Genomic DNA, 15,465 nt, shown 5'->3' on the forward strand with positions numbered 1-15,465 from the left:
CTGGCCAGAGTCAGGCTCAGGGCGGCTAACACCAATAAAATAAAATCACAGTAAAAACATAATAGGGGGGAAAGAGACGGAGGGAAAAAAACCCAATTTAAAATACAGGTTAAAATGCAATTTAAAATGCAGCCTCATTTTAAAATAGCTGATAAATCAAGACCATAAGGGGAGGGAAACATAAGGGTCAGACCGAGTCCAGACCAAAGGCCTGGTGGATCAGCTCTGTCTTGCAGGCCCTGCGGAAAGATGTCAAGTCCAGCAGGGCCCTAGTCTCTTGTGACAGAGCGTTCCACCAAGTCGGGGCCAGTACTGAAAAGGCCCTGACCCTAGTTGAAACCCATCTAACCTCCTTGAGGCTCGGGACCACCAAAGTGTTGTTATTTGTGGACCTTAAGGTCCTCTGTGGGGCATACCAGGAGAGGTGGTTCCATAGGTACGTGGGTCCTAGGCCGGGATGGAGGCAGCAAATCTTCATACAAGCTACAGCCCCCTCCGTAAGGCAGACCTCAAACAACCCCCCGAAACCAATTCCTAGTATTTGTGGGTGAAGGGAGTCAGGCCACAGAGCTCTTGCAAACTGCTGAGATAATTCCCACAGCTCAATGGCCTCAGTTCATTACAGCGCAGACCACCAGCAGTTTTTATTGGCAATGCAGCATTTTCCTGGAACTCTTCTGCAATAGGATGCAATTGGATCATAATTGATTCCACGGTAATGGTAGGTTCAGGGCCCACTTGGCTTATGTAACAGGCAGATAAGTGTGTTTGAGTTCCTCCTAGGTCAGTTTCGCTAGAGGAAATCTTAGTGCTGTTTGCTTTTCACTTTTTCCGGGACTCTTCATAAACCGTGCTATCAGCTTCCGGACATAAACAACACCTGGTAGTAAAAGGTGGACTACTCTGTGTGTACAGAGGCTCGTTGCCGGGCTGCCAGCTAACTCAGCTGGTGGCTTTCATAAACGGCTGAAGGCTTGCGAGCCAATATATCAATGGAAGCGTGTAATCAATGGGAGCGAGTGGGCAGGGAATTGGCTTCCTGGTGCCAGTCTGATCCATCTGATCTCAGCTTCCAAGCATGAGATCTGTGGACTCAGCACAGTGAACCTTCCTTCCTAATGAATCTTAGCCGACAGCATTGCTTTTAAGGCACATATCTGCATACATGGGCGTAGCCAGGGGGGCAGTTAACACCCAATCAATGAAAATCAATAAAAAATCCTTAGCAAACTGAGGTTCCCACCCATCCCCCAAAATCCTGGCTACACCCATGTTTGCATACCCTCCGATGAAAGTAGGGACAGCCTAATAATAATAATATTAATAATAATAATAATTTTTATTTATACCCCGCCCTCCCCAGCCAAGGCCAGGCTCAGGGCAGCTAACAAGCAATAATAAAAATAAGTTGAATGAATGCAACTTAAAAACAAAATTAAAATACAACATTAAAATATTGAAACATTAAAATATTAAAATGTAGCCTCATCGCAGGAGGAGAAAGGAAAAGAAAAAAGAAAGAGGGGGAGGGAATCAAATTGGCTCCAAGCCAAAGGCCAGGCGGAACAACTCTGTCTTACAGGCCCTGAGGAAAGAAATCAGATCCTGCAGGGCCCTGGTCTCATGAGGCAGAGCGTTCCACCAGGCCGGGGCCAGTGCTGAAAAGGCCCTGCCTCTGGCTGAAGCCAATCTGACTTCCTTAGGGCCCAGGACCACTAGGGTGTTGCTATTTATGGACCTTGAGGCTCTCCGTGGGGCAGACCGGGAGAGGCGGTCCCGTAGGTATGAGGGTCCATAATATAATAATAATAATGTACTCTTTATACCCCAACCATCTGATTGGGTTCCCCCAGCCACTTTGGATGGCTTCCAACATATATAAAAACATAATAAAACATTAATAATAAAACAATAAATAAATAAATAAACCTCCCCTATACAGGGCTGCCTTCAGATGACTTGGGGGTCAAATAACTCCATCCCTTCCAACATTTCCCCGATGGAAATAGGGACATCCTAAGGAAAAATGGGGACGCAGGTGGCGCTGTGGGTTAAAGCCTCAGCGCCTAGGGCTTGCCGATCGAAAGGTCGGCGGTTCGAATCCCTGCGGCGGGGTGCGCTCCCGCTGCTCGGTCCCTGCTCCTGCCAACCTAGCAGTTTGAAAGCACGTCAAAGTGCAAGTAGATAAATAGGTACCGCTCCAGCAGGGAGGTAAACGGCATTTCTGTGTGCTGCTCTGGTTCGCCAGAAGCGGCTTAGTCCTGCTGGCCACATGACTCGGAAGCTGTACGCCGGCTCCCTTGGCCAATAAAGCAAGATGAGCGCCGCAACCCCAGAGTCGTCCATGACTGGACGTAACGGTCAGGGGTCCCTTTACCTTCAAGGAAAAGTGAGACATTCCAGGGTCAAATCAGAAACTGGCAGTTTCTGTAAATCCAGGACTCTTTGGAAAATAGGGACACTCAGAGGATCTGGTAATATGCTTATTTGCTTGCATAAGAGGCTGGATTTGTGTTGTTTTGGGAATACTGGCCTCATGGTAATCTATAATCTCCTGAGTAGGGTAGGGGGTCCTGTTTGGTTTACTGTTCTGTGATTATCTTTAACATGAGAAAATAACCTATATAGGTAAAGGAACCCTGGATGGTTAAGTCCATTTGAATTCGACTCTGGGGTGCAGCACTCTTCTCACTTTTAAGGCCAAGGGAGCTGCCGTTTGTCCACAGACAGCTTTCCTAGTCATGTGGCCAGTGTGAATAAACCGCTTCTGGCGCAATGGGACACTGTGCTGAGTTCCAAAGCGCACAGAAACTCCATTTACCTTCCCGCCGCAGCGATACCTATTTATCTACTTGCACTGGCATGCTTTTCAAACTGCTAGGTTGGCAGGAGCTGGGACAGAGCAACGGGAGCTCACCCCGTCGCAGGGATTCGAACCACACACGTTCCGATCGGCAAGCCCAAGAGGCTCGGTGGTTTACACTACAGCGCCACCCATGTCCCAAATCATATATATATAAAGGGACGCAGGTGGCGCTGTGGTGTAAACCACTGAGCCTTGGGCTTGCCGATCGGAACGTGGGTGGTTCAAATCCCCGCAACGGGGTGAGCTCCCGTTGTTTGGTCCCTGCTCCTGCCAACCTAGCAGTTCGAAAGCACATCAAAGTGCAAGTAGATAAATAGGTATCGCTGTGACAGGAAGGTAAATGGAGTTTCCATGCGCTGCTCTTGTTCTGCCAGAAGTGGCTTAGTCATGCTGGCCACATGACCCAGGAAAACTGTCTGTGGACAAACGTCGGCTCCCTCGGCCAGTAAAGCGAGATGAGCCCCGCAACCCCAGAGTTGTTCGCGACTGGACTTAATTGTCAGGGGTCCTTTACCTAAGAAGCTAGACTACTGTACAGTGGTACCGGGTTACGAACTTCATTCGTTCTGGAGGTCCGTTCTTAACCTGAAACTGTTCTTAAGCTGAGGTACCACTTTAGCTAATGGGGTCTCTTGCTGCCGCTGTTCCGCTGCCGTGCAATTAAGAACTTTGCTTCAGGATGAGAACAGAAATTGCAGGGTACTATTTCTGGGTTAGTGGAGTCTGTAGCGTGAAGCGTCTGTAACCTGAAGCGTCTGTAACCCGAGGTACCACTGTACAACGGTAAAATTCTCATTCCCTGCTCTGCCCACTTCTTGTCTCTGAGCCTGACCACCAATTCTATGTGGACCCCGGAAGGTTGCCCCGGGGGGGGGGGGGAGGAATGTGGCCATTGGACTGCAGATATGCCCCCATCCCTGCCATGGGCAATCAGACGAGATCTGGAAGGCGCCAGGCTTGGCAAATGCCTGTTTAGATAACAGGAGAGAGGGACGAATTCTTGAGCAACGTTTGATGAGCGCCAACTCTGGGCATGACACACGTTTGTGCTCTTTGACTAGTAGGAACATACGCAGAGGCCGAGGGAGGCCGAGGGAAAGGGCAGACAAAATGGAAGGGCTGTGTTGTAAGTGGCACCCGCTTGGCTAACGCAGGCCCTGTAATCTGAGCGTCTGGTTACGTCAGAAAAGCAAAACTGCCTTTCTGTGTCGTTCCTTTGATTCCTGCCCCCACCCTTTTTATTTTCTGACTCACCAAATGCCTTTCCCAAAAGATGCACATCTACCGAGTCGAATAAAGCCAGGCTGTGCATTAAATAAAATTACTGCTTTACATTCCTCTGCCCTTTCCAAAATCTTGCTCTTTTCGTTCAGCTGAGTGACGGCTACAGATCGCCTCGCACTTCCTTTTACATGAAAGGGTTTTCATATTTAGTGGGATGGGCCTGGTTATGTTCTTCCTCTAGAGTAAGAATGAACGAGGCTGCTTGTGGTTGGGTTTTTAAAGACATATTTTTTATTGATTTTCATAAGTTTTTCAAATTTACTTGTATTTCAATATATGTCTTTTCTTGAATTTTGACTTCCCACCCTACTTCCCTGATGTTCTTATTCCTACCCGGTGTTTCCCCCCCCCTAAAAAAAAAGTTTAGGGGTACTCTCATTTTCCTACTCATATGGAAATACTGCCCCTCAATGAGGCCAAACTTAGATTCACAAAATGTTTAGGGGTATGTGTCCCCCTGCGTACCCCCAGAAAAAAGCACTGTTCCTACTTTATACCTGCTGCTATATGAGAGCACTTTAACCCAGTGCTTTTTTTTATTGGGGAATGCATACTCCTGAACATTTTGTGAATCTTAACAGGAGAAGAAACTAAAAATGTTCAAAAAATTAGTTTTTTCTCTAGCACAATGGCAAGCTGCCCCGGTACCCTCATTCCCAACCCCACAACGCCAAGTGACCCCAGCTAAACCTGAGACGAAACCCAACAACTTCGGGCCGAAAATGACCCAACACTGCCGTTTCCAATTGATGTTTTGCTGGAATCGCTGCTTACCACATTAACCGGAAAGCTGAGACCCGCCGGGGTGGCGTAAACCCCCCCCCCGAAAAGGTGTAAATTGGACCAAGAAGGCGAGTTCTCATTGGCTGGAAGGGGGCAGCTATTGTGTCTTGACTGCTTTCCACCTGCTTGCTGCCGGTAGGTGTCGGAGCCAAGCCTTTCATAAGCGCAATACCTGGCGCTTTCCTTAAGAAAACCAGCCTCTCCTGCGGGCCTCGCTGCCAGACTGTTCTTTTCCATGGCTGATAATGACTCTGCTTTTCTAACAAGCCCTGCCTGGGTGTTATGTGTTATTTGGGTCAGTATGTAACTGTTATCACAACAAGCACCCTTTTCTTGGCATCGATTTCTCCTCTGCCCGTATATTCCCTTGCTAAAATTATCTCTCCCCTCTCCTCGTTGCAGTTCGGGTCAACCCCCTCCAGCCCCTCACTGGCGTCCACTTCGGCTTGGAGCTCCTGAACTTTAAGCCAGGCTCGAGAGGGAAGTTTCCGCAGGAGGGTGTGGGGTGTAGTGGTTAGAGCAAGGGCCGCCAGCATGGTGTCCTGTATGGTGGACCCCATCTGCCATCAGCCCCAGCCAATGGGGACAATGGTCAGGGATAATGGAGGCCGGGGTCCAAACAGCATCCGGCAGGGCGCCATGGTGACAGCCTCTGAGTTAGTTCATCAGTTTGGCTCTGCCTGTGATTGGTTCCAGTTCTGCCTTCACTTTCCAAAAGCAATTTAAAGCGCTGGTGCTGACCTTTAAAGCCCTAAATGGCCTTGGCCCTGTATACCTGAAGGATATACCAGCCCCATCGTTCTGCCTGGACACTGAGGCCCAGCGCCGAGGGCCTTCTGGCGGTTCCTTCTCTGCGAGAAGTGAGGTTACAGGGAACCAGGTAGAGGGCCTTCTCGGTGGTGGCCCCCGCCCTGTGGAACGCCCTCCCACCCAATGTCAAGGAAATAAACAACTATTTGACTTGTAGAAGACATCTGAAGGCAGTCTTGTACAGGGAAGTTTTTGATGTTTGATATTTTATCGCTTTAAAAAATAATAAAAAAACTGTTGGGAGCCGCCCAGAGTGGCTGGGGAAACCTAGCCAGATGGGTGGGGTGTAAATGTATTATTATTATTATTATTATTATTATTATTATTATTATTACAGTCCCAGAGCTGGAGTCAACACCATGTTGCAGGATAATACCCAGAGATCCCTTATGTTGACAAGGCTTGTGTTAACCGTAAAGCAAAGGCGGTTGGTTGATGGCTCCAGCTGAATTTTTAACAGATGTCACCAGCAAGATTGACTACGGATGCTGGACTGATTCCATCCGCCGAGAAATTCGCTGTTTGTTGTTATAGCGCAGAGCTGCAAAGTTTATTTACCAGTTCTGAGGGGACGTGGGGGGGGCGGGGCGGAAGGGAAAGAGACCTGAGTTTGAGCGCTGTGCAAATAAAAACTATGATTCAGAAGCCACAAATCATTACTCCGGGAGAAAATGGCCCATTACCCTTTGCAAACAGTTTCCTTCTTCTCTGTAGTCAAAACACCAGGTGGCCTCATACAAGATTCGGATGGATGGAACCCCTTGTTTGTCTAAGTCAGTGTTTCTCAAACTGGGGTCTCCGTCTGTTGTTGGACTGCAACTCCCATTGTCCATAGCTAGCAGGACCAGTGGGTCAGGGATGATGGGAGTTGTAGTCCAACAACAACTGGAGACCCGAGTTTGAGAAGCAATGGCCTAAGCATTGAAGCTTGAGCAAACGGTTAAGGAATGTTAGAAGGATGCTGGAATGAAGTTATGTGGCTTTAGCAGTAATGTTATAAAGGAGTATTTAAAGATGGATTGTTAACAGGTGAGAATGTAAAGTTATAATATATTAAGATAAACCATTAGGATACAAGCAAAAATGGAAAGGATTTGCTGAAATAATTAATTGAACTAGAATACAAAAAAGGGAGGTGCGAGGAGGTCAGGGAAACAAGTAAATGAAAGTTAAGATATGGAAAGGTTGATTTGTTTTTAATTGTTTTTTATCTTTTTGTGTTTTGTATTTTTTCTCTTTTTTTCTTTTCTTTTTTATTATTGTAACTTTTTTGAAATCTTAATAAATATTATTTTTTAAAAAAGAAGAAGCCTGAGCAAACGTGGCATGGGGGTGTGGGCTTGAAAGGGGGTATCCAGCGCTCTTCTGCCTTGAACCCAGAGGGGAATGGCTTGGGTCTGCCCTCAGGCACCAGCTATCTACCGTATTTTTCGCTCCATAAGACGCACCTTTTCCCTCCTAAAAAGTAAGGGGGAATGTGTGTGCAACTTATGGAGCGAATGCAGTCTGGAGGCTCTGCTCAGCGCTCCCTTTAAAGAGCCGCACGGAGCGTGTGCGTGGCTCTTGGGGGCTTTTCCCCGAGGAGAGAGAAGGGACTGATGGGCTGCCTTCTGTCCCTTCCCCCACCTCCCAGAAAAGCCAGCAAGAGCCGCTGTCATGCTCTGCTCAGCGCTCCCTTGTAAGGGCTCCCTTTTGTCCCTCATCCCGCTTTGCTGCGCAGCTTTCGCTCTTGCTCTGCTGGCTTCAGCGAGAGGTGCGCAGCTTGCTCTGCTGGCTTCTGAGTGAAGCGGGAGGAGGAACGGAAGGGTTTAAAGCAAGAAAAGCGAGAGCCCCACTCTGGAGGAATGGCAGATGAAGCTGATCGATTACATGGGATTGGCAGAAATGACTGGCAGAATCCGAGACCAGGGAGAAGAGTCGGCGGAAGAGGATTGGAGGAAATTTATAGACTATTTACAGAAATACTGTAAAATTAATGAATGTTAGAATGATGTTGGACAGAAATTAAATGGTTACCAGCTGTAATGTAAAGGTTGAACAATAAGCTAAAATAAGTTATATTAAGTTATAATAAGGATTTGCTGAATTAAGAATCTGAATTGGAATACAAAAGGGGGAGGTGAGAGGAGGTCCGGGATACAAGGTAATGGAAATAAGAAATGGGAACTATATTTGTTTTGTTTTGTTTGTTTTAATTGTGTATTTTTGCTTTTTTGTCTGTTGTTTTTTCTTTTTGTATTAAATTGAAAAATTTTAATCTTTTTAAAAAAAGAAAAGAAAAGCGAGAGCCGCTTACGTGCTCTGCACAGAATATATTTTTTCTTGCTTTCCCCCTCTAAAAACTAGGTGTATCTTATGGTCAGGTGCGTCTTATGGAGCCAAAAATACGGTAGCTCTGCCTAATGGTAGAGCCGGTCCTCTTGCCCAGAGGCAAGTGAGACTGTAAGAAAAGACTGCTGCCTCAGACCAAAGGCCTGTCTACTCCTGCACCCTGATCTTGCAGTGGCCAACCAAAGGCATCTGAGAAACCCACATACAGGATCTGACCTCAGCAGCCCCTCTCCCTGCTTGCGATTCCCAACAGTGTGGAAATAGTAGACCTAGGGTTGCCGCCCGCCCTATATCATACAGGATTGTGCTTTATTTCTTTTTTTTATATATAAATGATTTTTATTGGTTTTTCTTATAATCACATTATGTAACACCGTACCCTCTTATTTTATCTCTTGGCTTGACTGAGCCTAACGACTTCCCTCCCTCCCATCTGATGGTTTACAAAATTTAACTTTACATCTTTACATTTCGCTTCATTTCCTACCCTTGTTATATCATTACCTAAAATATTATATTACTCAACCCGAATAGGTAGCAATTTCACCTTACAGATCTTCAGATTACCTTGCTAGTGATGTTAATTGCTTACAGTTGTCTTTCAAATATAATATAAATTTGTTCCAGTCCTTTTGGAATGCTTGGTCTCGCTGGTTCCGGGTTCCTCCCATCAGCATCGCCAGTTCTGCAAAGTCCATCGTTTTCATCTGCCACTCTTCGTTTGTTGGTAACTCCTGTTGTTTCCATCTTTGTTTTTTTTAAAAAAATTTTTTTTTATTAATTTCCAAATTTTTTAACATAAACAAAAACAACATAAAAACAAACATAAAAATCATATTTTCTTAACCTTATTTCCATAGCCCTCTTTTCCCGGACTTCCCCATACCTTTCCCTTTTTGCATCCTTAATTATAAGCCATTATTCAGCAACCCTTCTTAGCCAATTAAATATAAATTCATTCTCCTTTTCAATTCCACCCTAAAATCAAACACAGTTTACCGCTGCAATTCTACGTCTTCCTTTCCCTCAGCATTTTAGCACTCCTCAATTTTATAATAGTTCTTAAGATACATCTTAAATTTCTTCCAATCTTCTTCCACAGTCTCTTTCTCTTGTTGTTTCCATCTTTGGGCTAACAAAATTCTTGCCGCAGTTGTTGCATATAAGAACAATTTTTTATCTTGTCTCGGTATCTCTCTACCCACTATACCCAATAAAAAAGACTTTTTTAAATTGGATTGTCCCTTATTTCGAGGTAAAATGCTATGTCCTGTACTGATTCAGTACAGGGTGCAGTTTCTCCTATATTTCCCCTATTTCTGCCCTCCTGCTCCTGTTATCTCTCTCTCTCTTTTTACCTGCCTCTCGCTTCTTCCTTTTCCTTTTTTTCTCCTCTATCCCTCTCCTCATCCCACCCCAAAAGAGGAACCATGGTTTGTTAAGGGTGCTAAGACGTGTTTGGAGACTTCTGTCCTCCTCATAGAGCTGCGATTCTCAGAGTGGTTTAACAATCAAAATTCCTTTTTTTTTATAATAATATTTATTAAATTTTGTATAACCAATAAAAAACATACATAATAACATAATAATTTCCATTATCCACATTTCATTCTCAACTTTGGACTTCCTCACATCTCTTGTTCCTGCTTTCTAAACATAAGTTTTACCAGCAAATTATTAACTTGATTTAATTCATATAATATAATTTTCCAATATTTAATATCTCAAATTTTGGGATTTAACATACACTTATTAAAGCTTAATCATAAAATATTACTTATCCCAGATTTATCTTTTCATCTTCCAATTGAATTTAGATTTATATTCTTTATAACTAGTTTGTTGAAGCCATGCTTTTACTAATCTTACATCTTTCTTAACAATCATACAATTTACAATATTTTTGTAGATAGTCCTTGAATTTCTTCCAGTCTTCCTCCACCAGTTCTTCTCCCAGGTCTCGGATTCTGCCCGTCATCTCCGCCAGTTCCATATAGTCTATCAGTTGCATCTGCCATTCTTCCAGTGTGGGTAGTTCTTGAGTTTTCCAGCTTTTAGCGATGAGTATCCTTGCTGCTGTTGTAGCGTACATAAAAAAGGTTCGATCCTTCTTTTGCACACTCTGACCAACAATGCCCAAGAGAAAGGCCTCTGGTTTCTTAGGGAAGGTATACTTAAATACCTTTTTCAGTTCATTGTAAATCATTTCCCAGAAAACCTTCACTCTAGGGCAAGTCCACCAGAGGTGAAAGAATGTTCCTTCAGCTTGTTTACACTTCCAACATTTATTATCAGACACATGGTATATTAACAATCAAAATTCCTCTTGCCTCTCCCCCCCCCCCCAGGGAAGTCTGGGAACTGTAGTTCTGTGAGGGACCTCTTGACATCTCTCAACACCTTAACAAACTACAGCTCCCAGGATTCTTTGGGGGGAAGCCACGGCTGCTTAAAGTGGCACCATAGTGTTTTAAATGTATGGCGTGAATGCGACAGAAATTCTCCTCCCTTCAAAGTATTCTGGGAGTTGTAGTTTAAGGGTGCTCAGAGTTGTTTGGAATCCCTGTTACTGGGAGCTACAATTCCCTATGAAGAGGGTCTGTTAAATCACACTGGAAATTATGAGGAGAATGGGGGAGCTGTCTCCTGAAAACTCTCAGTACTCTTCACAAACTACATCTCCCAGAATTCTTTGGGGGAAGATGTGACAGTTCAAGGCAACATCACAACACTTTAAATGTTTGGCTAGCTTCAGGCTTCAATGTGGCCCAAGCACTCTTTCCACTGGAGCTGACCTGTTCTGATCCCAGCCCAGACCTGACGCTTGCACTGTTTTAGTTTAAAAATAAATATTGGAAGTTTTCCAGAAGGGGCTTTCCATTGTTTACCACCACCTTTTCCCAAATATCTAATTATAGGCTCCAGCTGTGGAAAATGTGTTGACGCTGTGCCCGATATGTGAGTTATGTGAGCTATGCGATATTTTGGAAGTGTGAGGCGGGGAAAGGACCAGATAACAGAGCAAACCTTTCTCAACTCCTGTCTGAGATGGATGTTTTTGATCGGGACTCAGTTGCGTGGTGAGTTCCCGCCCCCACCCTAGTGGAAATAAAGACACGACACAATTATTAAGGTTAATGGGCTAAAAAAAGGCCACAACTTTATTGGTTACAGGTGATGAGCGGTATTGGCTTAGGCATTGGTCCTAACCGACTATATCTGACTTCAGCCCATCCGCTTGAAGTCCAGGAAGGGTTAACCACCAGTAGGGGGAGTCCTGCTGATGCACATCAACTAGGAACTCCCCCGGGGTCACAAATAGGGGGGGGGGTTCCTTAGGCCCTCACCTCCCCAGGCTTCGGACAGTGCCACACCCCCCCGGAATCCTTTATCGGACTACCCCTCAATATGCGGGGCAGGTGATGGCGCTACCTCCCCTCTTCCATCTACAGAACAATACCAATACCAATGCCTAACCACCAATACCCAGAAAGTTGTGACGATTTGCTACGAGGCAGGTGAAAACCAAGTGGCTGGTGCCAATTTGCCAAGTGGAACAATTCCGACCAGGCTCCTCAACGGCGACCAACCGAGGTCCATAGCAAGGTCAAGGAACGAAAACCTTATAGGACGGGAGGGTGGGAAAAGCAGGAACAGCGGGTGGGCGGCAAAGAGGGAGATCCCCGGCCGCGCCTGTGTTGAATAGGGCAGGCCACACCCCCAGAGCCAGCCGATTGGCTGGCCAGGGGGTGACGCGGCTGGGGATTCCCCCAATCGCGCCGGGGCTGATCCGTGACACCTGCAATCCCACCTCCTCTGCAGGGCGGAAGTAGCTTTGCCCAAGATCACAGGTGGGCCCGAACTATCCTGCCACCCTCAGGGAGTCAAGTGTACAGTGAACGAAAACCTTATAGGACGGGAGGGTGGGAAAAGCAGGAAGAGCTGGTAGGCAGCAAAGAGGGAGATCCCCGGCCGCGCTTGTGTTGAATAGGGCAGGCCACACCCCCAGAGCCAGCCGATTGGCTGGCCAGGGGCTGACGCGGCTGGGGATTCCCCCAATCGCGCCGGGGCTGATCCGTGACACTTGCAATCCCACCTCCTCTGCAGGGCGGAAGTAGCTTTGCCCAAGATCACAGGTGGGCCCGAACTATCCTACCACCCTCAGGGAGTAAAGTGTACAGTGAAACTTTCCACTCGTACAGCAACCCAGGGACTACCGTATTTTTCAGTTTTCTGAGAAACAGGAAGAACTCTGTTGGCCAAGGCGGATGCGGGACCAGGAACGAACCCTGTGGCCTTCCCATATATTGCTGGTCTCCAGCTGCCATCGTCCCTAACCACTGGTCATGCTGGCTGCGGCTTATAGGTGTTGGAGTCCAACGGCATCTGGAGGTTCATCTCTGCTGAAAAGCTCAAAGCACCATGGAGTTTTCTTGGGATAATTTCAGGAATCTCTGTGGGGCTGACTCAACACTGAGCTCCAGCTGGCAAAAGAAACTCAAATATTTAGCCAAGATATGAAGCACTTATATCGCATGAAGCTAGAGCTGAAAATGCTTCCCATCTTGGTTTTTAAAAAAATAATATTTATTGGTTTTCTATTTAGTAATACAATATACATTCACATTATTATTATCTACTTTATCGCTCTGGCTCCTTAGAGCCTATCAACTTCCTTCCCTCTCGCTTCATGACTTTCAAAATTAACCTTTGTATCATTGCGTTTTGTACATTTTCCAGTTCTAATTACACTCACAAAATACCTCAAAATTTAAATGAATATAGAAGGGGAGAAAATTTCTCATTACAAGATTTGGGACAACCCTGCTAGTGATGTTAATTGCTTACAATAATCTTTCAAATATCGTATAAATTTACTTCAGTCTTTTTGGGATACTTGATCTTGCTGGTTTTGAATTTTCCTTGTCAGCTTGGCCAGTTCTGCAAAGTCCATCATCTTCATTTGCCACTCTTCTTTCGTTGTTACTTCTTGTTGTTTCCATTTTTTGGGCTAAAAGGGTTCTTCCCACTGTTGTTGCATATATAAACAGTCTTTTATCTTCCCTTGGTATCTCAAAACCCACTATGCCCAATAAAAAGGCTTCTGGTTTTTTAACAAAGGTATTTTTGAACATTTTCTTTAACTCATTACATATCATTTCCCAGAAAGCCTTTACCACCACATGTGGTAGAAGATACCTTCCTTTTTCTTTACATTTCCAGCATTCATTCGTTCTTATACAAAAAAATGCTTCCCATCTTGTAATCAGTACAACCACCCTGTAAAGTAGAGCAATATTATTAGTGGTTTGGAGTAGAGTGGTGCCCCGCAAGACGAACGCCTCGCAAGACGGAAAACCCACTAGACGAAAGGGTTTTCCGTTTTGGAGGCGCTTCGCAAAACGAATTTCCCTATGGGCTTGCTTCGCAAGACGAAAATGTCTTGCGAGTTCCTGCGGGGTTTCCCCCCCCCCTTTTCTAAGCCGCTAAGCCGCTTATCAGCTGATCCGCTAAGCCGCTAAAAGCCGCTAATAGCGCTAATCCGCTAAGCCGTCAATGGGCTTGCTTCGCAAGATAAAAAACCGCTAGACGAAGAGAATCACAGAACGGATTCTTTTTGTCTTGCGAGGCACCACTGTATTCTTTATTTAATGCATATTGCTAACGTTGTTTGCTACTGTTTATGGGGCTGGAGCGATGTTTTTGTTTCTCCGTAAGTTGCATGTCACATGAAATATTAAAGTATTACATCGTCTCACTCTCATTTTACCCCACTATGGTATTAAGTATGTAGTAATAATAATAATAATAATAATAATAATAATAATAATAATAATAATAATTTATTTTTTATACCCCGCCCATCTGGCTGAGTTTCCCCAGCCACTCTGGGCGGCTGCCAACCAAGTGTTAAAAACAATACAGCATTAAATATTAAAAACTTCCCTAAACAGGGCTGCTTTCAGATGTCTTTTAAAGATAGGATAGCTGCTTATTTCCTTCACATCTGAAGGGAGGGTGTTCCACAGGGTGGGCGCCACTACTGAAAAGGAATATATGTACATATATTTTTCCTTTAATATAAGCCGCTTGGAGACTTGTGGGCGACAAGCAACTAATAAGATAGATACAGTTGCAATCGAAGTTATTCAACCCCCCATTGCAAATCAGGTTTCTTATCAAAATTTACAGATGTTCAGCTGCTTGCAATGAGCAAACGCAACAAGAGCAATTGAAATAGCTCAACACAACGGACGCTTTAAGTGGTTCCCCCAAATTCAGCTGAAAATGCAACTTGGGGGGTCTGAATAATTTCCATTGCAATTGTAAATATCCCCATTTTTGCAGAAAGGGAAAACTGAGGCTAAGAGAGACTTGCCCAAGGCGGTCTGAGTAGTTTGTGGCAGTGGCGAGAGTCAAATGGGGAATTTCGCACTTTGTGTGTTTATCTCCAACTGGTATGCTGCACTGACTATGCTGTCAGGTCTACGGACCCAGAAGGGAGGGCTCCAAACTGAACCACTACTATGCTATAAGACCCGCTATCCTGTAATATTACATATGAGCCTGTAGTACTGATGAAGCCTAGAATGGCGAAACAAGGCTGATATTCCTGAAATCCTTGTCTTACTCTGTGAAAGGATTCTGTGGAACTGTAACAACCCTTCATGTGGATTATTGAACTCTATGAACAGACAGGTAGAATAGACACTTATACATGTATGGACCTTATGCATGAACTGACTAGAGAATGTTAACTGATCCACTGGGTCTTCTGCTTTTTCCGTTGAACTTTATGAGACTTCCGTTGAAATCTACGATTTGATACAATGAATAGTATACCTTATTTATTTAAAGGTACAGCCGGTTACATCTTGTGTGTTTATTCAATATGCCTTGGTAAGCAGAGAGAGAGAGAGCAGAGAATGAGATAAGATAACCAGGAACCGCTGGTCTTCCTCTCCCTTCCTTGCAGTTTCACAGAAGCCATGAAGAGCCAGCCCAAACTGAAGGCCCTGGATTCCCTCTTGGCGCACTACACCAGTGTAGCCCTAATGTCCGTAGGCATCGTGTTTGTCACTTCCAGCTTCCTGGCCCTGGGATTCATTGGAACATTCTTGGGTAAGGCTAAAGGTTGCTTTGCTAGACTGCGTGTTTATGTATTTGTTGCTTGTTTGTTCCATATATCCCTTTCCATTCCAAACTGGGATGCAAGGCAGCACCTACGACATTTTTAATTTTTATATTTGAGCCTACGGCATTTTAAACCATCCATTATCAAATACAGAACGATGAAAACAAACGAGTTGGAAGCACGTACAGTGGTACCTCAGGTTAAGTACTTAATTCGTTCCGGAGGTCCGTTCTTGACCTGAAACTGTTCTTAACCT

General features: G+C 45.0%; 1 protein-coding gene and 1 long non-coding RNA gene across 7 annotated transcripts in view; one reads left to right on the forward strand and one right to left on the reverse strand.

Annotated features, from left to right (window-relative positions):
* Positions 1–15,465, forward strand: part of PEMT (phosphatidylethanolamine N-methyltransferase) — a 107,342-nt gene that overhangs the window by 52,087 nt on the left and 39,790 nt on the right. For all 6 annotated transcript variants that reach the window (XM_079954016.1, XM_079954017.1, XM_079954014.1 and 3 more), the window contains one exon: positions 15,051–15,196. In XM_079954016.1, the coding sequence (XP_079810142.1) occupies positions 15,051–15,196 (146 nt within the window). The remainder of the gene's footprint in view (positions 1–15,050; positions 15,197–15,465) is intronic.
* The window catches only part of LOC307203364, a 38,334-nt gene continuing 36,186 nt past the window's right edge, over positions 13,318–15,465 (reverse strand). Inside the window, exon 3 of the long non-coding RNA XR_013833193.1 lies at positions 13,318–13,354. This is a non-coding gene — a long non-coding RNA (uncharacterized lncRNA). The remainder of the gene's footprint in view (positions 13,355–15,465) is intronic.

This window comes from Podarcis cretensis (assembly GCF_951804945.1).
Source record: "Podarcis cretensis genome assembly, chromosome: 14".
Classification (NCBI taxonomy): domain Eukaryota; kingdom Metazoa; phylum Chordata; class Lepidosauria; order Squamata; family Lacertidae; genus Podarcis; species Podarcis cretensis.